This window comes from Palaemon carinicauda, chromosome 3 (assembly GCF_036898095.1).
Source record: "Palaemon carinicauda isolate YSFRI2023 chromosome 3, ASM3689809v2, whole genome shotgun sequence".
Lineage (NCBI taxonomy): Eukaryota > Metazoa > Arthropoda > Malacostraca > Decapoda > Palaemonidae > Palaemon > Palaemon carinicauda.
The window spans coordinates 148,593,594-148,619,449 of record NC_090727.1 but is presented as its reverse complement, the minus strand read 5'-3'; the positions used below and the strand labels follow the sequence as shown (position 1 = coordinate 148,619,449).

Here is a 25,856-nt window from a genome sequence, read left to right as displayed (position 1 = left end):
AGTGATTGTGTTCAGGGCTTTGAGGTTTGTTTACCTATTTCTGGGTGACTTTAATAAAAACATTTTGAATGAGAAGGACTGGAAATACAAACTTCACTTCGATTTCGAAAGAATAATTCCTAGTTATTTATATAATTATTATTATTATTATTATTATAATTTCCTAGTTGGAAAATTGTGATGCTATAACAGAGAAACTAGCCTAGTGAGGAAAGGAAACAGGAAAAATAGAATAATTTGAGAAAGGTAACAACATTAAAAAAATATTTCATATATACTGTAAAAACTTTAACAAAACAAGTGCAATAGAAATAAGAGAATAGTGTGCCCGAGAGTACCCTCAAGCAAGAGATCTCTAACCCAAGAGTGAAGACCATGGAACAGAGGCTATGGCACTATCCAAGTACCCAAGACTAGAGCACAATGGTTTGATTTTGGAGTGTCCTTCTCCTAGAAGAGCTGCTTACCATAAGTACTTTTTCTCTACTATTTATACCTGAATAATAAGAGAGAGAGAGAGAGAGAGAGAGAGAGAGAGAGAGAGAGAGAGAGAGAGAGCGCTTTGACTTGACTTTTCATATAAATTCCAACTGTCTGTTTGAACTTAATTGCTCGTTTCTTCATTTTGTTTCCATTATTCACTTTATTTCCTTTTTATATTCCCTATTTACGATTACATCGTAATAATTATCCCGTTTATTTACATTTCGTTCAACTCCAATGACCAACATCAATGCAATGACATTATTTCTCGCTGAGTTTATCGTCATTTGGTCAAGAATTTGGTTCAAATTATGATCGCTAAATTATGAAGAATATTTCATATTTCTTTAACTTTTTTCTGATTATAAGTTACATTATTATTTCATTTTTACGGGGAAGAATGCTTAAACTATATCGTCAGACTGCTAAAATTAAGTAAATTCACTATTATTATTATTATTATTATTATTATTATTATTATTATTATTATTATTATTATTATTATTATTATTATTGTTGTTGTTGTTGTTTTTAGTTGTTATTATTATTATTATTATTTTTGGTAGCAGCAGTAGTAGTAGTAAACACAATATCTTCGTAACAATTCACAACGACATTCTCAGTGAACAAAGCCAGTGAAAAGAGACTTGGTTCGCAATCTTCCTCATAATATTATCACCTTCGGAAAGGGAAAAACAAAACTAACTATATGAAAGTAACAGATAGCGAATCTCTTAGAGCTAGAATGTGATTAGTTCTTAGATGAAAAACTAAAAATCCTAAGATATATAAAAGGTGAGATTGAGACAGTTTATGTAAGAGTCATTATTCTAATATGTCTAATTATATGTAGACACGAAGAGACAGTTGTAGAGAGACATAAATGATGATTTCTGTCAATGCAATTGTTATTTTCTGATCAGTAAAGTAATTACAATAAATAAAAGGACTCTGAGATGGTTTGTTATATGCCCATTCAGTCACACCTTTTCTTTATTCGCAGTTTTTCTGAAGGGAAACTAAAAAACGAATATCTGAACAATAGTTTTATTATCTTGTAATCTACAGAAATCTTTCTATTTTCCCCTAACAAGCAGGACAATGCCCTAGAGACTGACCATATATACATATGATCAATGCCCAAGCCAATCTCTCTACCCAAGCTAGGACCAAGTAGGACCAGGCAATGACTGGTTATGATTCAGAAGATAGACCTATAGGCTCCCCCAAACCCGAGTGTGGCGTTCACCAGTAAGGGACGTTACCACATCGGCCACCACAATCCTAAAAGGGGGAATGAGACACGGGACAAAGATATTTCTTTTTGGACCTGTTATAGTTATATAAAAGAAGAGAGAGAGAGAGAGAGAGAGAGAGAGAGAGAGAGAGAGAGAGAGAGAGAGAGAGAGAGAGAGAGAGAGCATATTGTAAAGTAAGTAGATGGGTTTAGTCGATAGAGCCAAGATAAAGATGGACTGAAGAATGTAATCACAATTTGAAGCAGTTGTGTTAATCTATGACAGAGCCTCCATGCTTAGAACTTCATTGGGCCCCTCGACATCCCTGATGCCCCCCCCCCCCCCTCCCCACCAAAAATCCCGGAGAATTCCATACTCTTCTTTCGACCAATACATTAGAGTAATATGACAAAAGTAAATAAGCAATGGATATAACATTTAACACTAAAATAAAAAAGTTGCCAGACCCCTGTTGTTGGTGGGGCCCTGCTCTTGCCGGGTACCTCGGCTTCAGCCTCGTCAGCTTTAGGGATAATTCGGCTTTTTTCTGAAGGACGAGTTACCGAAGATCAGTTTCTTCGGCGTCAGCATCGTCATTATAAAACACGACTCACAGTGAAAATCCAGCCAAACCCCTAATTCCGGCCGCCTCGTCAGCCTCGAAGTTCAGGATGTAAGAACCCCCTTCTTCAGGAAATCTGTATTTGTTAAGAATAATGAAGACAGTTTGAGTAATATGTTGGCAGGCAAATCCGACTGATGTTCTATTAAAGAATGCATTATTTCCCTATCATAATACCTAGATAAGTTCAATATCTCGAAGGTTGATCAACAATCTTAGCAAAGAATATACATTTCTTGTAGGTTGAGATGGATAGAGAAATAAAAATGGAAAATTGGAATTTCTTTTTTGGAGTTTGACAGATTAAGATTATTGTTTCAGAGATGGAATTAGTCGCAATTTGGAACTTACATATTCTATAAGTTTTGTGTGAAACTTTTCTGTAACGGTAAGCATAAATAAACATCTTCATTTGTTTCAACTTAATATCCCTTGAAACTAAGCAAAAGAGGACATTACAGTTTTCAGAGATTCTTATTCAAACATTTGAAAAATGGAGGTTATGGATTAGTATTTCTTCCACTTGAACCTTCGCTGAAACACCCGAGGCTTAATCTTACCTGCAGGATCCCCGGAGGGTGACGGCCCCTCCCTCCCCAAGGGAGCCAGTGATCTCCACGTATCTGTCATCGCTGAAACGGAAAGAGTAATTGGAGTTTCCGTGGCCCTGGTCGACGCGGTCGTCTCTCAAGATGGCGGTGTCGCCTTGGGGCTTGGAAGCAGCCAAGGACGCAGCGACCAGGCAGGAGAAGATGATCTGTTCCAATAGAATCAAATACTTTTTTCCCTAAGATTATTCCCAAACAAAAATATTTTAATTTTGATTCGAATTTTGATAAAGCTTTTGTTAAATGAAAACTCTAAACTATTTTGGAATATCGTAATTGGCAATATTGGATTAATTTCTAAAACTTCTAAATAGGGTTAGATTACTTTAAAGCCAATGGAGCAAACTTAATTACAGCATCCTACTTTTCCAACTAGGGTTGTAGCTTAGCAAGTAACAACAACACCAACAACAATACCAACAACAACAACAACAATAATAATAATAATAATCATAATAATAATTTCGACGTCATTTAAAATAAGGATTTTGGGTAAAGACCTATCCTGGAAGACTTGAAAAGACCAAGACACTCACCAGCCTCATTTTAGATGTGCTTTCAGTTGCTTCCAGTCAACTTAACTCGATAACACAATGCCCCAAACCCTTTATATACTCGTAAAGTGAAGGTCAGTAAATATTAATCAGTCGGTTTGATTCCTCTTTGGGAGGACCATGACACCCTCTCCCCCACCCCAGTCAGCCAAATCTGTATTCTGAAAAAATCTTTGACCGTTATGGAGTCAGGCTGAAGGTCAACGTAACAGGAGTGGCGTTTGTTTACTTTCTCGGAGAGGCTGTTGCCGAAGGCCTTGAAGAAGTCATCTGTCTGAGGTACCAATGTTTTAGGCGATGACATAAGCTGAAGAGAAACAGATCTATTTCAGAGTTAAAGCTAATTCTTTTTTTAAATGTTAGCATGAGAGAGAGAGAGAGAGAGAGAGAGAGAGAGAGAGAGAGAGAGAGAGAGAGAGAGAGAGATGTACAATAACTATTAGAAATCATGAGAGAGAGAGAGATAAAACGTTCAATAACTTAAAATTCACGAGAGAGAGAGAGAATGTACAATACTTATTAGAAATCGAGAGAGAGAGAGAGAGAGAGAGATAAAACGTTCAATAACTTAAAAATCACGAGAGAGAGAGAGAGAGAGAGAGAGAGAGAGAGAGAGAGAGAGAGAGAGAGAGAGAGAGACGGAGAGAATGTACAATAACTATTAGAAATCATGAGAGAGAGAACAAAAATAATTCGTTCAATAACTATTACAAATCATGAGGGAGAGATGAATAAAATCTTCATTAACTATCAGAGAGAGAGAGAGAGAGAGAGAGAGAGAGAGAGAGAGAATAAATAAAACGTTCAATAGCAAATCAGGAAATGACATCAAGACTGAACACTTTTAAGGACAAACTATACAAAAAGCCAAATCGAGTATTCATATGACGCTGAAGTGTTCAAGAACAATCGTTTGTTTGTTTCTCCTTCTGGCTTTGTCAAACCCTTTTCCAACTTTTTTCTGCCTTTTCCATTGTTCATAACTTTTTCGTCCTCATAATTTCCTTGATGACATTCAGTTTAGCTTTACTGATCAAAATTAAAATTGACCAGACAAATATTGTCTTATATGACTACAGTTTTCTTAACTTTAATGAACAATTTCAAATCAGAAAAGCAGGATATTTGTGGAAGTTTCACTTCACAGACGTCAAGAGTTTTTCTCATAAACAAGCAATGAGTTGTGACACAAACAATATGAAATTGTGACACAAACAACATAAAACAAACGATTCTTTTCTTTTGTTTATGCATTTGTACTTCGGTGTTTTTTTTTTTCTTGTGGAGGTTAGAATAATTTTTCTTTTATTGCCACGTCTCGATGTTTTATTATCTTGTTTGCTTTTTGTCAAAGGGATATGTTTTAATTTTGTTTAAAAAATATCTGGTCATTTTTACTTTTCTATAGTTTTAAAATAAGATTGGTCTTTTTTATTTATTATTATTATTATTATTATTATTATTATTATTATTATCATCATCATCTATAATAATACATTTTATTTATGAAATAAATAACCGAAGAACTTTCTATAAATCTGCTATGGAACAAAGTTTTTAGATTTGAAAATTGAAACAATCGAAATATTTTGGACAACATAAAAGGAAAGACGAACAGATCAACAGTGACGGAGAGACGAAAATAAAGAACTCGACAATTACGATGATTTTGACAATTTCGTCTTTGTTGATCAAGAATTAATTTTAGCCGAATCTTAGAGGACAAGTCACTTGCTCTGCCAGAGCAGGTTATTGGCTCAAGGTTACTTTCCTCAGTAACGGCCGGCGAATCAAGGTGGCCTTATGCCAGCACAGTTTCTCAACCTTGGAGCATCCAGCACAGAATGCACATTTTAAGCTGGCCTTAATTATGCCAGCTTGGTTTCTTGACCTTGGAGCATCCAGCACTGAATGCACATTTTGAGCTGACCTTAAGCCAGCTCAGTTTCTTGACCTTGGAGTATCCCGCAATGAATGCACATTTTAAGCTGGCCTAAGTCAGCTCGGTTTCTTGACCTTGGAGCATCCAGCACTGAATGCACATTTTATGCTGGCCTTAAGCCAGCTCAGTTTCTTGACCTTTTAGCATCCAGCACAGAATGAACATTTTAACCTGGCCTTGAGCCAGCTCAGTTTCTTAACCTTGGAGCATCCAGCACTGAATATACTTTTTAAGCTGGACTAATGCCAGCATAGTTTTTCACCCTTGAAGCATCTAGCACTGAATGCACATTTTGAGCTGACCTTAAGCCAGCTCAGTTTCTTGACCTTGTAGCATCCAGCACAGAATGCACATTTTAAGCTGGCCTAATGCCAGCACAGTTTCTTGACCTTGGAGTATCCAGCACTGAATGCACATTTTAAGGTGGCCTCAAGCCAGGTCAGTTATTGACCTTGGAGCATCCAGCACAGAACTGACATTTTAACCTAGCCTAATGCCAGCACATTTTCTTGACCTTGGATCATCCAGCACTGAATGCACATTTTAAGCTGGCCTTATGCCAGCACTAGTGAAGCATCCAGCTTCAGATTATCTCTATACTGTAAATATCAGTAAGAGTTACTCAGCTGAAAAGTATTTACTGGTCAGAACGTCCCACTTATAATGGACCTAAACGTTTGTAACTTTCAGATCTCTTGTTATTTTACTAGATGGTAACATGAACCAAATTTAATTTTTTATTTTTATTTCACTATTTATTTTTCTTTTTACTATTTTATATATATATATATATTATATATATACACACATATATATATATATATATATATATATATATATATATATATATATATATATGTGTGTGTGTGTGTGTGTGTGTGTGTGTGTGTGTGTAAATATCTGCAGTATCTAGTTATTTTCCAGATTTCGTTGAAAGACGAGTTCTCTGTTTAACGACCTTGAACATCAATTTCTCAAGCATATTTATTTTAATTTTCCACCTGTAAAGATTGTTACCTGAAGGGGATCAATGAAAGTCATCTCACAGCAAAAGGTCTTGAATTAATGATAATGAAATACAAATCACGATCTTCCTGACGTTATACACTTCAATCACATTCATGCAAACGAAATGAATACGTCAAAACAGAGACTCACATACTTGGATTATACCTTTTGCTGTACTTTTTGTTAAAAGCAAAGAGTTATTAACACTATCATTTAGAACGCGTCATTATTTATATGAAATGGTGATGGGTTCGAAGGGTTAAGGATATTATAAGAAATGAGACAATACCACAAGAAGTCACTATATCGTAAATAGGGTTGAAATAAGAATTGAGATAAGATTAATGTAAGGGGAAATTAATCTATAGATGGAAGAAAAAATATTTATAGATAAATATTGTTCTATTTAAAATCTTAATCATGGTTCAATAATTAATATTTCAAGTAATTTATAACAACGCTAACTCTTACGAAATTAATTTCGATTTAAAATCATTATTTTATAACAGCAATCATTCTCTTTTGCTAATACAAGACTTCATAAATGGATATATTACCAATCTGCTGATAACATACAGATAACTTTTGACGGATTCCCTGAATGTGCATCTGAAATCCTTCAAGAATTATTACTGGTTCAGCGGGCCTCATGGTGTGCGTGCAACTCAGTAACCTCAGCAGGATCGAGTGGATGTTACTGTTTCTCTTCTACACCTGCTATTATCTCTCATCTTGCTTAGACGTCTGTGCTTTGTCAAGAACATTATCAGTAACATTTATCTCAATTTACTGCTTTCTTCTTTTAAAGATGATGATCTCACCGGGTTGTGGTAGCATATTGGAACGACCCTGTCTCTCACTCTACTTGACGGGAGTTCGAGACCCGCTTAAGTAGTGTCTGCTATCTCACCATCCTTGTGAGTTAGGGAGTCTATAGGTCTACCTGCTGAGTCATCAGCAGCTATCAGCTGGCCCTCCCTTGTCCTAACTTGATGGAGAGGGGCTTGTGTGCTGATCATACGTATATATAGTTAGTCTCTAGGACAGTGTCATGTCCCTTGTCTCGGCCATTCATGAGCCACCTTCAAATGGACACCGCTCATTAAAGTATCCTGTAAGATATGATACGAAGACTTCACATCACAAATTCATTATTATAATTTCATCTCTTTTAGTCATCTGAACGTGATGCACAGTTCTGTTTGTTTCCGATTAATTCAACACAGGACTATGTTTATCAACAAAAACTCCTCATTTTATTGACTTCTTCAAAAAGAGCGTTGGATCCCTCGTCAGAAAAACGATTTTCCGGTATTCGTCGTCTTTGTTTTAACTTTGAGGTAAACTTCAGTATTCTAGTGCTAGTGTACTCGAGCCGACAAAAATTACTGCTAAATATTTAGATAGATAGGTACCCACACGCAACCCTCTCTTACCAGGGTATGATTATTTTCTCTCCTCCCGACCTCAGGGATAGGGAGACCTGACCGTATATATATATATATATATATATATATATATATATATATATATATATATATATATATATATATATATATATATATATATACATATGTATGTATGTCTGTGTGTGTGTGTGTTTGTGTGTGTATGTGAGTGTGTGTGTGTGTATCGAGACATACTCTTTACTCTATAGGGGAAATAGTCAATTAAGATAATCATCAAAGGGACATCAATTTGTTCATACATTAGAAAAAGTGGCTTCGTTTTGCAAACCTTCCTCTTCATTTACTCTTGGTATTTATTGCAAGCCTATTAAACAACGAATATCTATAAATATATCTAAGATATCCATATAACAAAAATATAATATTTCTTATAAATCTTTTGACACAAAGAGTAATAAAGATTTAGTGTATAAATAAATTTACAAATAATCAGAAAAATATTAGATAGAGAAATGAATTGTCATCGTTTTACCCACTTCGTGGGAAGATTATTTTTACGATGCCTTCCTAACAGGTTCTTCAAACAGGTTTCAAGTGATATCCCAATGGCACAGTCCTTAGCAGGGAAGTTTTTCTTCCAAGGCCAGAAAGGTTTTTTTTTACGAAATTCAGAAGATGATTTTACACAGGAGAAATACTGGCTTTACAACTAATTTTTTTTTCTCGAAAGTTTTCATTTACGTTTTGTCCTGAAGACTCAATTCATATATATATATATATATATATATATATATATATATATATATATATATATATATATATATATATATATATATAACTATATATATATATATATATATATATATATATATATATATATATATATATATACATATATATATATATATATATATATATATATATATATATATATATATATATATATACATATATATATATATTAAAATTTATGTCCGTCATTTTGAAGTGCAGAATTAAATGATGGAAGTATTTGCCAAGTTATTCTACTACGTATGAATTTTCTTTGACTTTCAATTTCTATTAAATTTATCATAAGAATCCTGGTGAATGGTAAACCGACTTTTTGCTTTTATGATAATGGTTTGTATCAAAGCGAGAATAATTATTATTCTTAAATCAGTATTTCAATATTGTATCTACAACAGTCGTTTCCAGATGTATTCGGTGTAGTCTACAGTGGATGTATTTTTAGAACTTCAGTCTTCCACTCTAACTTTACTCAATTTTATTTAATTATTCAGGTGTAATTTCAAAAGCCTATATAATTACTCACTTCAAAAAATTTTAGTAAGAACAGGTATTTTACAGTGGGACGGAATCCTTATATTCTTGTGAATACAAACGGCTTTGAATCCTACCAAATTACTTTGGATTTCTCAGAAGAATATTTCTCTATGCTTATGTAAGAATACTCAGAGGATTGAGACTCAAAGCACAACAAGCAGGTGTATAGTCTCAGAGTAGAGAACATGCCCTTAACTTGGGAAAGTTTCCCTTATGTCTCACTTGCACTCTTTTTTCTTTCCCGCCGTTATCCCTACATTAAGGGGTCGGTTGCCTGATGCGATAGCATCAGGCATGGTTTACCATCGCGTGCGCTTGCAGTCATCAACCACATTGGTTGGTAGTGGTCTTAACCTTTGACTCCATAGTCCATCTGCAAGGGAGCAGTTTCCACAATTATGGGCAGCGGGTTTAAAATTTTTTCTAAAAAGTAAAACTGCAAGGCAGCAGCTGTCCTTTTATTCGCTTTTAACGACACGCAGAACCTACGGTGGTAGTATTCTTACAACCCTACCACAAGGCGATGGCTCACGTATACTGGTGAAGAATAAACAATTCTTTATTTTGAATATTGTTGAAATGAATAATTTAAAAGATTATAATCTACTTATAACAAAAGATTATGTGTGAATAGTATTAAGAAATGAGTTAGAAAATAGGGAAATGTATATAACTAAAAATCATGGCTTCTGGATATGTCCTTCCACAGAAAATGTTCACATTATTATTATTATTATTATTATTATTATTATTACTTATCATGCCGGGCAGTATATCTTAGCAATCCATGTTTGCCATCGGTTATACTCGTATAAGCGGTTGAGCAACTTGGTTGAGTAATGAGATCTTTGGGTGTGGAGGAAATGCCCGCCCCCCTAAATCTTAATGAAGTCACTGGCAGCAGGGTGACGGATTGGATTTAAGGCGATGGACAAACGTTCTCTTCGGCTTTTACTCCTGATGTCTGGCGGTTGATCTTACTAGAATTAGTATGGACCGTCAGGGGTCACTTGCCTTAGTTAGATAGGCAATGCACATAAAAAAGAAATGGCTATCCTTTGATGTATCTAGCCAATGACTCCTCTATCGATATAGTCAGTCATGGAAAGGGAAGGTGACAAAATGGCCCCGAGTCCCAGGCAAAGCGGGGTGCTAAGAATCTCCCGATTTATAAATACTAACGAAAAATATAAAATAGGTAATTGGAATGTTAGAACTATGAATCAGATTGGGAAGTTCCAGCAAGTGGAGAGTGAATTTATGAAATATAGTTGCAAGGGGATTGGTAAGGAAACTTTAGACCAAGGCAATATATATATATATATATATATATATATCTACTCAGGAAGATCAGATCGAGTTAAAAGAGAGAGGGTAGGAATGATGATGACACCAAGAGCAGGAAAGGCATTAACCAAGTGGGGAGCAGTAAATAGTAGATTTTTACTAACAAAGTTCAAATAAAGCATTGCAATATAAGTATTATAGTTTGCTATGCTCCAAAAAATTATTCCCTTGAAGAAAGGAAAGATGTATACCATGAAGAACTGCAGAGGGTAATAGATGAGATCCTTGAGAGATATATGAAAATTGTGATTAGCGACTTCAATGCTAAAGTTGGAAGAAATAATCAAGGGATAGAAAATGTGATGGTGTCGAGGGTCTTGGCAAAGTTCCAATTAAAAATTGAGCACATTTCATAAGTTTCTGTTCAGCTAACAATCTTGTTATTGGAGGTACTCTTTTCAACACAAGAACATCCACAGGTATACATGGACTTCACCATGTGGCATTTAAAAAATCAGATAGATCAATCACATTGCCATTAATAAAGAGAAAAGGAGGACTTTGAGAAATGTAAAAAGCTATAGAGGTGCCGATATTGATAGTGATCCCCAGCTCCTCATTGCCACACTGAAATTAAAACTGGAAGCACCCAATAGAAATATGGATAAAATGCTTAGGTTGGATACAACTAAGCTACTAGAAGAAGAGCTCAGAGAAACATTTGCAATTGAATGTAGGGATTGATTTACAGTCTTAGAAACTTTAAGGGACGAAGAACAGAGAATGAATGAAGAATAGTGGGATATTAAGAACATATACCAGTCAGTTGGTAGTGAAGTTTTGGGACACGCAGTCACAAGGAGAAAGCCATGGATATCAAATGATACTTGGAATACTATAAAAAGGAGACAAATACAAAATTTATTGTTGAAAGTTTTCGAGGAAGTAAAGAAAATTACAAGGTAGAGCATGCTAAGTATTCCAGTATCGACAGCGAGGTCAAAAGAAAAGCCAGGAATGACTGGAGAGAATATTTAGACAGTAAAGCAGATGAGGCTGACAAATCTAGGAATTCAGGAAGTGGCTATGGTGTAAGAATTGTTCATAGAATTATTAATGAAATCTTGACTGGGGCAAAGAAGAAGCATATAACCATCAAAAAGGGAGATGGTTCTGTTATAGCAACAGAGGATGAAGAAATATAACGTTGGATGGAACACTTTAGTGAGGTTATGAATAGGAGATATGAAGGGAATAATTTGATTGATATACCTGAAGCTGATGAAGATCTTGATGTGCCCATGAATGAATTCATTGTGTTCATTCGAAGTTATCCTAAAATAAAAAACTAAAGAGATGGAAACCCCCTGGATACGATGGAATAACTGCCGAGATGATACTGGCCGAAAATGAAGTGACTCCGAGACTACTTACAAGATTATTTTGTAGAATGTGACATGAAGAAGCAAAACGTGATGAATGGGAGTTAGGAGTTTTGGTGAAAATAGCAAAAAAAGGAGACCTGACTGATTGCAATAATTACAGAGGCATAACACTTATGTCAGTTATTATGAAAATATATAGTATACTTATTCTAAAGAGACTAGAGAGAAATGAAAAGCTGAGAGATGAACAAGCAGGATTTAGAAAAGGTAGAAATTGCACGGACCAAATTTTCATTTTAAGACATGTTGTACAGCAATACATAGAATATAGAAATCCCCTTTTGATAACGTTTTTGGACTATGGAAAAGCTTTTGATAGTGTGCACCAGCCAATTTTGTGGAGAATCCTGCGTTATTGTGGAATTCCTCTTAGATATGTAAATTTGATTAAGTCTGTTTGTGAGCATAGCAAGTGCAATGTTAATGTTAATGGAGTCCTTTCAAATGAATTTCCAGTGAATAGCGGAGTACTCTAAGAGAATGTGTTGTCACCTATGTTGTTTATCCTCCTCATGGGGACATTACTATTTATACCTGAATGAGAGAGCCTTACCTTACCTTATTTGCCTTATTTTTTGTTTGGGTTCCCCCAGGTCCCTCAGTGTGAGGTACCTCGTATATCCACCAGAGATTTGCTAATGCATCTTCCGGTGTATTTTGCATCTTCCAGTCTTGGATGGTCTGGGATGCATCTTAGGTATTTATTGAGCTTATTCTTAAACACATCTACGCTCACTCCTGATATGTTTCTTAGATGAGCTGGCAGCACATTAAATAGTCGCTGCATTATCGATGCTGGTGCGTAGTGGATTAATGTCCTGTGCGCCTTTCTCAGTTTACCTGGAATATTTTTTGGCACTATTAATCTACCTCGGCTTTCTCTTTCTGATATTTTAAGCTCCATGATGTTTTCAGTAATTCCTTCTATTTGCTTTCATGCTTGTATTATCATGTAGCGTTCTCTTCTCCTTTCTATACTGTATAGTTTTAAAAATTGCAGTCTTTCCCAGTAGTCAAGGTCCTTAACTTCTTCTATTCTAGCAGTATAGGACCTTTGTACACTCTCTATTTGCGCAATATCCTTTTGGTAGTGTGGGTACCATATCACATTGCAGTACTCGAGTGTACTACGCACATAAGTTTTGTAAAGCATAATCATGTGTTCAGCTTTTCTTGTTTTAACCCTGGATAGGTACGCTCCTCGGACACCCCTTTAAGGGTATACTTGGACGCGAACGACCCCGACTCCAAAATAAATTCTTGAAAAATCAGTTTTTGCAGTAACCTCTTTTTTTCTTTTGCCAAAAAAAACTTCAATGAATGCTTAAAACAACTGTAAAGATAAATACTACTCATCTGCAGAAAAACTATTTATTATAAATATTTTAAAAAATTAAGTAGAAAAAAAAGACCTGACAAAAATTCATAAAAAAAAAGTTTTTACATATATACACAAATCCTTTTAGGAATTGATTCTTGAATGTTTAGGACACATCTTGATGTATTTTGGATGAAGTCAGACCCATGGAGGTGAAGATCTGAAATGAGAAAAAAAGGGTAACTTTTTTTGGCCAAAAAAATTTGTCCAAATTTCATGAATTTTTTTGGGTACCCAAATGAAATAGGAAGTGGCTAATTTTTTTAGGGAATAAACATATGTTATCCTAAAATAGAAATATGTAAAAAAATCTTCATTATTTTGTAAATTACATTTATATCAGGGGCCATATCTAAAGGTAATTTTTTGAGTACTTAGAAATTTCGTAAAAAAATACATATATTTAATATATAATATGATATTTATGCAGGTAAAAATATACCAAAATATCACAAATTCTATAGGGAACAAGAATATATATAGATAGGGCAACTTACGCTTCGGATATGTCCACAAAATGGCCGCCAACCACACTGACTCAGACTCCCTAATCTGCCACTTGAAATGTAGGAAGGGTATGTCAATTTCAAGGTGTTATTTACTAATCTAATTATTATTGGATATGCATAAAAATTGTATGGTGGGTTGCTGGATAATTGTCGATTATTTTACGACTATAAAATTAAAATTCTGACCCAAAAAAAAAATTATTTGAAGGGAAATAAAATCGAAAAAAAAAACAAAAATGTGAAACAATATAATATTTTAGCTAAAAAAAATTGATGATATTCAATCAAAAAAGAAGTAAACAAAATTTTCCGACAAATAAACATCTAGAGGAATCATTACTCTGTGATAGTTCCTTAGTAGGCTACGTAGTAATTTTGAAAGAAATGGGAAAAAACGAAAAAATGGCAATCACCAGAAAATCGAACACATACCTATATATATGCCATATCTGGCTAAAAAAAAGATAGGCATGGGTAGCCAGATCATCTAGAAACACTTTCCAACACTATAAGAATATAAGTTTTGCGACACTACTTGCCAATTCCTTACGGTAACATGACTAAGCAAAAAAATGCAAAAAAAATAAAAAGGGGCACTCGCGGAAAAATGGCTAACATTCTAATATACGGCATTTCAGAAAAAAAAAAAATTCAGCCACGTGCTAGGCAAACCATCAAGGCACATTTTCCGACAAATAAACATCTAAATGAATCATTACTCTGTGATAGTTCCTTAGTACGTAGTAATTTTGAAAGAAATGGGAAAAAATGAAAAAATGGCAATCACAGGAAAATCGAACACATACCTATATATACGCCATATCTGGCTAAAAAAAAAAAGATAGGCATGGGTAGCCAGATCATCTAGAAACACTTTCCAACACTATAAAATTATAAGTTTTGCGACACTACTTGCCAATTCCTTACGGTAACATGACTAAGCAAAAAATGCAAAACAAATAAAAAGGGGCACTCGCGGAAAAATGGCCATTCTAATATACGGCATTTCAGAAAAAAAAAATTTCAGCCACGTGCTAGGCAAACCATCAAGGCACATTTTCCGACAAATAAACATATAAATGAATCATTACTCTGTGATAGTTCCTTAGTACGTAGTAATTTTGAAAGAAATGGGAAAAAAACGAAAAAATGGCAATCACAGGAAAATCGAACACATACTTATATATACGCCATATCTGGCTAAAAAAAAAATAGGCATGGGTAGCCAGATCATCTAGAAACACTTTCCAACACTATAAAAATATAAGTTTTGCGACACTACTTGCCAATTCCTTACGGTAACATGACTAAGCAAAAAAATGCAAAACAAATAAAAAGGGGCACTCGCGGAAAAATGCCCAACATTCTAATATACGGCATCTCAGATAAAAAAAAAGACATGCACGTGTTAGCCCAACCATCAAGGCACACTTTCTAACACATAAACATAAAAAAAAAAATCAATAATATACGGCAATTCCTTACTACGTAGTAAATTTTTTTTACAAATATTGAAAAAAAAAACAGAAATTGGCAACCGCAGTTAAATACCCAATATACCAATAACTACGTCGTATCTGACAAAAACAAAGTCCTGCATGGGTAGCCAGATCATCTAGACACACTTTCCAACACTAAAAAAGCAAAAGTTTTACGACACTATTTGGCAATATCTTACAGAAAAATGACTTGGCAAAAAAATGAAAAAAAATGAAAAAGGGGCACTCGCGGTAAAATGCCCAACATTCTAATATACGGCATCTCAGATAAAAAAAAATACATGCACGTGTTAGCCCAACCATCAAGGCACACTTTCTAACACATAAACATGAAAAAAAAAATGAATAATATACGGCAATTCCTTACTACGTAAAATTTTTTACAAATATTGAAAAAAAAAACAGAAATTGGCAACCGCAGTTAAATACCCAATATACCAATAACTACGTCGTATCTGACAAAAACAAAGTCACGCATGGGTAGCCAGATCATCTAGACACACTTTCCAACACTAAACAAGCAAAACTTTTACAACACTATTTGGCAATATCTTACGGAAAAATGACTTGGCAAAAAAATGAAAAAAAATGAAAAAGGGGCACTCGCGGTAAAATGGTCCTCGTGGTGATGAACGACATTTTAACTAAAAAAAAAATCATGCACATGGTAGCCAAACAATCCACCAAGACTTTCCACAACCGATAACCTATACAAGTTGCACCATTTTACGACAATTTCATAATACGTAATAACTTTGATAATTATGCAAATTACCTTAGAAGGGTAAACTCGGTCGCGCTCGACCCCGACGCGTCTCAGAAATCGGGGAAGGAGTACAGCTACAGCAATGCACATCTGGACACTACTAGAGCGTGTAGGGGAGACACCTCCTGCAGGTCGATCACCCACAAATTCAGTCACGGGGGTGAGTCACGTGAGAAAAACCTCTTTTTTTTTTTACGCTCGGGGTCGCGTACGACCCACCGTACCTATCCAGGGTAGTGTCTGAATAACATTCCCATTTTTGCTTTACATTTAGCCAACAGTGTTGCTATTTGGTTGTTGCATAACATATTCCTATTTAAAATTACACCAAGGTCTTTAATTGCTTCCTTGTTTGTGATTGTCTCATTATTAGGTCCCTTGTATGCATACACCATTCCTTCTCTGTTTCCATAATTTATTGATTCGAATTTATCGGAGTTAAATACCATCCTATTTATCTCCGCCCATTCATATATTTTGTTTAGATCTCTTTGTAGCGAGTTCCTATCTTCATCACAAGTAATTTCTCTACTTATTCTTGTGTCATCGGCGAAACTTCTCACTACGGAGTTTTCAACATCACAGTCTATGTCTGAGATCATAATAACAAACAGCAGTGCAGCTAATACCGTACCTTGTGGCACACCCGATATTACCTGGGCTTCATCTGATTTCTCGTCATTTGCAACCACTATCTGTTTTCTGTTTTGCAGGAATTCTTTTACCCATTTTCCTATCCTTCCCACAATATTATGCTTTCTCATTTTTTTCTCCAATATGTTATGGTCTACCTTGTCAAAGGCTTTTGCACAAATTCAGTCACGGGGGTGAGTCACGTGAGAAAAACCTCTTTTTTTTTGACGCTCGGGGTCGCGTACGACCCACCGTACCTATCCAGGGTAGTGTCTGAATAACATTCCCATTTTTGCTTTACATTTAGCCAACAGTGTTGCTATTTGGTTGTTGCATAACATATTCCTATTTAAAATTACACCAAGGTCTTTAATTGCTTCCTTGTTTGTGATTGTCTCATTATTAGGTCCCTTGTATGCATACACCATTCCTTCTCTGTTTCCATAATTTATTGATTCGAATTTATCGGAGTTAAATACCATCCTATTTATCTCCGCCCATTCATATATTTTGTTTAGATCTCTTTGTAGCGAGTTCCTATCTTCATCACAAGTAATTTCTCTACTTATTCTTGTGTCATCGGCGAAACTTCTCACTACGGAGTTTTCAACATCACAGTCTATGTCTGAGATCATAATAACAAACAGCAGTGCAGCTAATACCGTACCTTGTGGCACACCCGATATTACCTGGGCTTCATCTGATTTCTCGTCATTTGCAACCACTATCTGTTTTCTGTTTTGCAGGAATTCTTTTACCCATTTTCCTATCCTTCCCACAATATTATGCTTTCTCATTTTTTTCTCCAATATGTTATGGTCTACCTTGTCAAAGGCTTTTGCAAAATCTAGATAGATCACATCTGTGTCTTTTTCATTTATCATATTTTTGTATATGTTTTCATAGTGTGCTATCAGTTGGGTCTGTGTACTTTTTCCAGGTACGAAACCGTGTTGACCCATATTAAACAAATCATTATTTTCTTTTTTATTACCCTCTCATACACTTTCATAATATGTGATGTTAGACTAACAGGTCTATAATTGCTTGCCTCTAGTCTTGATCCACTTTTGAAGATAGGGGTTATATAAGCTAATTTATGTTTAACATATATCTCGCTCATATCTACACTCTGTCTTAGCAGTATTGCAAGCCGCTTCGCGATAGTGTTTGCAGTTTTTTTTAACAAAATCGCTGGAACTCCATCTGGTCCGGCTGCCGATCCATTTTTAATTTCGTTTATAGCCATGACAATATCTGCTTCATTAATATCTATATCCGTTAGATATTCAACATTTTCTTCTCTCATTTCTGTTTCATTATTCTCATTCGCAATTCTTGGCGTGAACTCACTCTTATATTTTTCTGCTAATATGTTGCATATTTCCTTTTTTTCATTCGTTAGCCGTCCTTCAATTCTTAGAGGGCCTATTTCTATTCTCCCTTTAGTCATCTTTTTTGCATAGGAGTAAAGTACTTTGGGGTTTCTTTTTATATTTTGAAGTGTCCTTTCTTCTAAGTCCCTTTTTTCATTTTCTTTCGACTGTATAATCTTTTGTTCTGCATTTTCTATCTTACATTTTATTTCCCTCATTTTCCACACATTTTTTTCTTTTGCAAGATTTTTCTTCCACTTTCTAATTTTCTGAAATAAGATCCTTCTGTCTCTTGGTATGCACGTCTTTTGTTTATTGTTTTTTTTCGGTACATATTTTTCAACAATTTTCTCCAGTATTTTGTACAGTATGTCCGTATTTACCTGTATATTATCACTTATAAATACATTTTTTCATTCTTTATTCAGTTCTTCATTTATTTCTGACCATTTTATATTCTTACTGTAAAAATTATATTTTCCATATCCTTCCCAAAGTTTTGTGCTTTTATTAATTCTGTGATCACTTGCTTTGGAATGAACTATCAATTCTATGACATTGTGGTCTGAAATTCCCGTGTTATACACTATTATTTCTTTAACATAATTCACCTCATTCACAAATACTAGATCTAGGACATTTTCCTTTCTTGTTGGAATGTGGTTTATTTGTTGCATATTATGTTCTAATAGCATATCTTGAAGCTTTTCAAATTGCCTCTTATCTTCTGCACTACTATTTCTCTCTTTTTTATATGCATACATACAACCACTTTCTTCTATCCGTTCTTTCCAATCCACGAAAGGAAAGTTAAAATCTCCGGATAGGAGTATATTCCAGTCTTTATGGTTTCTACATATATCATCTATTTTTTCTATTATTATGTCCTTAGTATTTGGGGGTCTGTAAACTACAATATTCACTTGTTTTTCAAATTCAAATTCTACCGCAATCAATTCACATTCTGTGTTGCTGTATTTTTCACAGACTTTTCCTTGATTTATGTCTCTTCCATATATTGCGGTTCCCCCTTGATTCCTATTTTTTCTGTCTGATCTATAAGTTTGGAAACCCTTTATCTGGTCATCACTGCCAGTCTCTTGGGAATACCACGTTTCACTTATATTTAATATATCTATTTTTTTCAATTTGGGTTAGTTCTTCTAGGAACTCTATTTTCCTTTTAGAGTTACTCGTGACTAAACCCTGTGCATTCATCACTATTATGGTTTGTGTTTCATTCCCATTATTTAATATTGGTAATAATATGGATTCTCCCATGCTTCCTTCCTGTTCTGATATGATGTTCTTTTCTTCATTTCTCGGAATTCTGCCATTAAAAAATCCAACTTTTCCATAATATTTGTTCTTTCGCCTTCATACTTATTTTTGTGTGTAAACCTGCAATTATCCCCATATCTGCACCAACCCCTGGCATTATAGATGCATTCTTTGTAGTTGGGCTCTATTTGTGGAGATTTGGGTTGAAAGGCCTTTTTTGGTGCATAGTGCGGTATATACGCGGCCTGCTTTTTTGTTTCTTTTTTTGTTTCATTTTTGTTTTTCTTTTCAGTTTGCTGAGTTTTCTTACTCTCATTCATAGTTGCAGGATGCATATATCGACATTTTTTGTTGAAACTGCATCCTTTTCCTTTTAGGGTTTTGCATATTTCTGGATGGAGATTTCTGCATTCGTCTCCATATCCGTCTAAATACGCACATTTACCATATATTTCATAATTATGGCATATCTTTGGATGCTTGTAGTAGCATCTTTCGCCAAATTTGCAATTCCCTCTTTTCAGCCTATTACAGACTATATCTTTCTTTTCTTTTTTTTTCTTGTTCTTGCTCTTCCCTAAAAGTATGTAGGTCCGGGTAGAGTCTCTTGGGTCTATTATTTGTTTCCTTCTGATAATTTATTTCTTCATAAGTATGTTGTTGGATGGCATCATAAGTTATATCAATGATTTCCTCTGCATCCTTACACATATCCTGTTCATTTTTCTCTTCTTCTTCTTCTTCTTCAACTATTTGCAGCTTTAGTCTCGACTTAATTATATTTTCTATCCTGACTAAGCATGTTGAGCAGAATACCTTTGTGTCTCTATTTTTTATTTTTTGCTGTATTTCAGCACATGTGGGGTGTGTTGGAACATTACAGGCATTACATTTTCTAATCAGTTGTTGAGGATTATTAATGGAATACCATATCTTACATGTATTACACCATTTTGGCATTCTTTTTCCCAATGCATTAATCAGCATATTCACCATATTGGACTTGTTATTGTTCTTTGATGGAATGTGTTGATTGATGTAGACTTTCTTTATAAGTCTCTTAATCACTTGGATCTTCTTTGGAATTTCTTCAATTATTTTACTGATGTTTTCCGCAGATTTGTTCCAGTCTATTGGATCATATTGTTTCAATATGTCTGCGAATATTTTTCCGTCACACTGGTTGGAGTTGCTAGTGACATCTGTTGTCAATCGGTCGAGCTCCTGTTTCGCCAACTCATGGAATTTGGTTTTGCTGTCTCCAGTGATGTCTCTCCACGAGTTGCCTGTGTTATACAATGCCATCTTGATCAGATTTTTATTAATTCACAAGATAACTATCCTATGCCGACGTTGTATCCCACTTTTCTGCCCTCAAACTAATCACCGACTATTCACGAAAACTTGTAGCTATATTTCACTCGATAGCCTTTTTGTTATCCGCGTTAAATCAGGATATATTTAGGGACGCACAAGTGTTCACTTCACCGGCCCACAAATACAACTCAGAGAGAGAGAGAGAGAGAGGAGAGAGAGAGAGAGAGAGAGAGAGAGAGAGAGAGAGAGAGAGAGAGAGCGAAATTAATAAATAAAATGCTCAAAAACTTAGAAATCACGAGAGAGAGAGAGAGAGAGAGAGAGAGAGAGAGAGAGAGAGAGAGAGAGAGAGAGAGAGAGAGAGAGAGAGAGAGATAAATGAAACGTTCAATAACTATTAAAATCATGAGAGAGAGAGAGAGAGAGAGAGAGAGAGAGAGAGAGAGGAGAGAGAGAGAGGAGAGATGAGAGAGAGAGAGAGAGAGAGTGAAATGAATAAATAAAATGTTCAATAACTTAGAATTCATGAGAGAGAGAGAGAGAGAATAAATGAAACGTTCAATAACTATTAAAATCATGAGAGAGAGAGAGAGAGAGAGAGAGAGAGAGAGAGAGAGAGAGAGAGAGAGAGAGAGAGAGAGAGAGAGTGAGAGAGATAAAGCATTCAATAACGATATTATAAATCAGGAAATGACGTCAAGACCCGACACTTTTAAGGACAAACTATACAGAAACGAAATCGAGTATTCATATGACGCTGAAGTGTTCAAGAACACTCGCTTGTTTGGTTCCCCTTCTGGCTTTGTCAAACCCTTTTCCAACTTTTTTCTGCCTTTTTCCATTGTTCATTACTTTTTCGTCATCATAACTTCCTCGATGACATTCAGTTTAGCTTTACTGATCAAAATTTAAATTGACCAGACAAATATTGTCTTATTTGACTACAGTTCTCTTAACTTTAATGAACAATTTCAAAGTTGACCAGAAAAGCAGGATAATTGTGGAAGTTTCACTTCACAAAGGTCAAGAGTTTTTCTCATAAACAAGCAATAAATTGTGACACATACAATATTAAATTGTAACACAAACAATATAAAACAAACGATTTTCTTTTGTCTGCATTTGTACTTCGTTGTTTTTTTTTTCTTGTGGATGGAGGAATATCTTTCTTTTGTTTGGCACATGTTTGAATGTTTTATTATCTTGTTTCTTTGCTTCTCGGAGGGTGAGCTTTTGAATTTTATTTAAATATCATATGCTCATTATTATTATTTTTATGGTGTTCTGAAGTAAGACACCTCGTTTTTAATATATTATTATTTATTATTATTATTATTATTATTATCATTATTATTATAATTATTATTATTATCTTATTATTATTATTATTATTATTATTATTATCTATATGATATATTTTATATAAGAAATATGTAACCTAAGAACTTTCTATAAATCTTCCAGAGAACAAGATTTTCTAGATTCGAAAATTTAAATAATCGAAATACTTTGGATGACAAAAAAAAGAAAAAAAAAGAAAATCAAAATTGACAGAGAAACAATAAAGAGCTCGGAAATTACGATCATTTTCGTCTTTGTTGGTCAAGAATTGATTTGAGCCGAATCACAGAGGACAAATCACTTGCTTTGCCAGAGCGGAGTTTATTGGCTCTAGCTTACTTTCCTCAGTAAACGGCCGGCGAATCAAATAGCATTTATAAGGGGAGAAAAGGACTTACTAACAGCAATAGTCAATGATATGGAAGAAAAAGAGAGGAAGTGGTGGATGCATGTGAAGAAGTATGCTGAGGAATGTGGGATGGCGATGAGAGAAGTTAAGAGATGTACGAAAGAGGACATAAAGAAGAGAACAAGAGAAATGGGACCAAGCAAATGGAAGAGTGAAATGGAGTGCAAGGAGAGTCTAATTTTGTATAAAAAACTGGAAAAGTGAAATCAAGGAGGAGGAAGTGTAGAAGACAACACAATTTCGTCAATTTTATTATTCAGAGCAAGGACAAACTCACTGGGCTTGAATATAAAAAAAGACGACAAGACGGAAATATAAACTATGTATTCTGTGATGTAGAAGAAAATGCTAACCATTTTATGTTATATTGTCCACAGTTTTAGTGATATAAGAATAAAAGCAATTGAGCTCCAACAACCATACGAAGAAGATAGTGCACAACAGTTGGAAAGTTCCTTTTTTGTGAAGAAAATACTGAAAATAAGAAAAAGAGTACTACAGCAAATGTGGATGAAAAGAGAAAAAACTAGTGAAAATAAGAACACACAAAACTAAAAGACACAGAGGCGCCGTTGCAAAGGCAAAGCCTCACCCTGAATCTGATCTGATCTGATCAAGCCTGCATTATCCCAGCACAGTTTTCTTGACCTTGGAGCATCCAGCACTGAATACCACCTATTTTATGCTGGCCCAATGCCAGCACAGTTTCTTGATCTTGGAGCATCCAGCCTGAATGCACATTTTAAAGCTGGCCTAATGCCAGCACAGTTTCTTGACCTTGGAGCATCCAACACTGAAATGCACATTTTAAGCTGGCCTAATGCCAGCACAGTTTCTTGATCTTGGAAGCATCCAGCACTGAATGCAATTTCTAACGTGGCCTAATGCCAGCACAGTTTCTTGACCTTGGAGCATCCAACACTGAATGCACATTTTAAGCTGGCCCTTATGCCAACACAGTTTTCTTGATCTTGGAGCCATCCCAGCACTGAATGCAATTTTTAAGCTGGCCTAATGCCAGCACAGTTTCTTGACCTTGGAGCATTTAGCACTGATTGCAAATTTTAAGCTTGCCTTATGCCAGCACTAGTGAAGCATCCTCAGTTTCAGATTATCTCTATACTGTAAATATCAGTAAGAGTTACTTCAGCTGAAAAGTATTTCTACGGGTTAGAAATGTTCCAATATGATGGACTTAGAAGTTTGTAAGTTTTTAGATATTTTTTGGTAATTTTACTAGATGGTAACCTTTGGAAACCAAAATTCATTTTCTTTATTCTACTAAAAGGTCGACCTGAAACGAAACTTTATGCAAAACATTTATATTTCTTCTCATCTGTAGAACTGATCTTGGGAGTTTTTCTATGCAAGCTACAGAACTTTTTTTATTAATCATGATAATGTACATCAGAACAGTAAAACACACAAATTGGTAATGTACAAAACATAAGTGAGTATTATACAATACATAAGTAAGTACTTTATAACGCATCGACGCGAAAGAAATTCGAGAAGTTGATCGTTGGTGAAAAAGTGAGTTTTTTCCAGAGAACATTGGCGAGAGAGACGGGCGTATGTCGGTCGGTCGGTCTGTTTATGTGGGAGAAGAAGAGACGAGACAAGAATGGGTCGTGATTGGTTGACAGAGAGGAGAGAGAGAGGAAGAGAGAGAGAGAGACCAGAAGTAGGGCACTATAGGTAGACGTTACGACTGAGATGTTCAGGATCCCCGAGGGAAGTGCTCTGAGAGTCCCAGTTCCTGAAGGATACCAACGAATGAGAGAATTCTTATTCAAAAACGACTCCTGCAGCTCTCTGTTCCTCAGCGAAGCTGATCTGCTCTATGGCATGGGCGGGGAGTGGGTGGGGGGTGGGGAGGATATCTCCCGAGGGCTGGAAGCCGTTTTTCGTCCGGCCACGTATGTAATTTGGGACAACAGCTCCGTCAGGAAGAGTGAATCTGGGTAAACAAATCAATGAATAATTGATAATTATTTGACCAGTTGATAATCCATTAATTAACAGTAGACTGAATATTTTATATTATGGAAAGTTCATTAAAAATATTTTGTTTTCTATGAAGCAGCTACATTTCCTGTCAGTTGAGATAGCTGCACAAAATATCATGAATGAAAAATCATTTCGCAGTGGAAATCAGTTTATGAAGAACAACTTCACAAAGGAAAAACAAGATATTTTTTTGGAACCCTTTTATTTCTTAAGGTACTTTTGACACTCTATTTTCAATTAACCTTGTAGAGGCTAAATGTTTATTTGGTTCATATATGTCACTAATTATTTTGATTACGTTTATCAATTAAGATTTGAAAAGAAAAAAATTGTGAATTTTTTTCATTGTAGAAAACTTATTTAGCATTGTAAAAAATAGTTTCTTTAGATGATCCCTTAACGAAGCCCCCGAGGTTTAAATCTCACCTGTAGGATCCCCGGATGTTGACGGCGCCCTCCGCCCCAGGGGATCCCGAGGCCTCCACGCAGTGCCATCGCTGAGTTCGAAAGCGTAGTTGAAGTTTCCGTCGCCCTGGTCGTCTCGGTCGTCCCTCAAGATGGCGGTGTCGTCTTGGGGCTTCGGAGCAGCCAAGGACGCAGCGACAGGCATGCCAAGATGATCTGTTTCAAGAGGTTTAATTGTGATAGCACTAAAGGATTAATTGAGAATACTGCTGCTTCACTTCATAAATATCCAAAGATGGGAATAGGGAGCAGAAAAAAAGCAAGAAAATTAAGCTGATGCCCATAACTTATTTCGGCAACAAAATTTGTTTTTGGTCAAATTTCTTTCATTTTCGTATATTTTCTCCTCCACCATTTTTGCATCAATATATAAGCCAGTGTCAGGATTTAGACTCTTTGACTCTAATGAATCCATGGTGCAGTGAGTGATTTCTCGTAATAACTGGTTTATATTCTTCTGTTGTCTCGTATTTTTAAATATTCATCTAGAGATTGTTACGAAAAGATTTCTATATGGTTAAAGCAGAATTCCTTATGTGTCCTTAAGGAATTGAAGTAGTTGGTTTTAACTTTAGTGCGCAAAGAACGGTTCATCAAAATACTGGAGAGGACCAGAAACTCACCAGCTTCATGATGGTGGAGGACTGGGTGCTTCTTGATGCTTCCAGGACAGTGATGCAGTAAGCAAGTTGTTGTTGTTGTTGGAGTATTATAGCCAACACTTGTTGTTGGCACGGGCCTTTCTCTTGGTTGGCCCGTAGGTAGTCTGTAGAATTAAGAGGTGATTACATTAACGGAAATTTTGAAAATGGTTTTTAGTGGTAGAGAAAGTTGTGGACAGGGGTAAGGATTGATGGGGTAGAAGTAGAGGGCCATCATTTCTCGGATAGTGGTAGTTTGAAAATTGGGGGTGTAAGGCCTTTGAAAGGTAGAAATAAGGATGCAGGTGG

General features: G+C 35.3%; 2 protein-coding genes and 1 long non-coding RNA gene across 3 annotated transcripts in view; 1 reads left to right on the top strand and 2 right to left on the bottom strand.

Annotated features, from left to right (window-relative positions):
- Nucleotides 1-25,856, top strand: part of Hakai (E3 ubiquitin-protein ligase Hakai) — a 263,961-nt gene that overhangs the window by 29,506 nt on the left and 208,599 nt on the right. The window lies entirely within an intron of this gene.
- LOC137637932 (cuticle protein AM/CP1114-like) lies at nucleotides 1,841-3,584 on the bottom strand. Its single transcript, XM_068370039.1, has 3 exons — nucleotides 3,488-3,584; nucleotides 2,904-3,100; nucleotides 1,841-2,419 (listed from the first exon to the last, which is right to left on the bottom strand). Exons 1-3 carry the CDS (start codon nucleotides 3,494-3,496, stop codon nucleotides 2,332-2,334), a joined length of 294 nt encoding a protein of 97 aa, XP_068226140.1. The 5' UTR covers nucleotides 3,497-3,584; the 3' UTR covers nucleotides 1,841-2,331.
- LOC137637931 (uncharacterized) lies at nucleotides 24,360-25,667 on the bottom strand. The gene is made up of 3 exons (XR_011043825.1): nucleotides 25,530-25,667; nucleotides 24,868-25,062; nucleotides 24,360-24,391 (listed from the first exon to the last, which is right to left on the bottom strand). It is a non-coding gene; the product is annotated as an uncharacterized lncRNA (long non-coding RNA).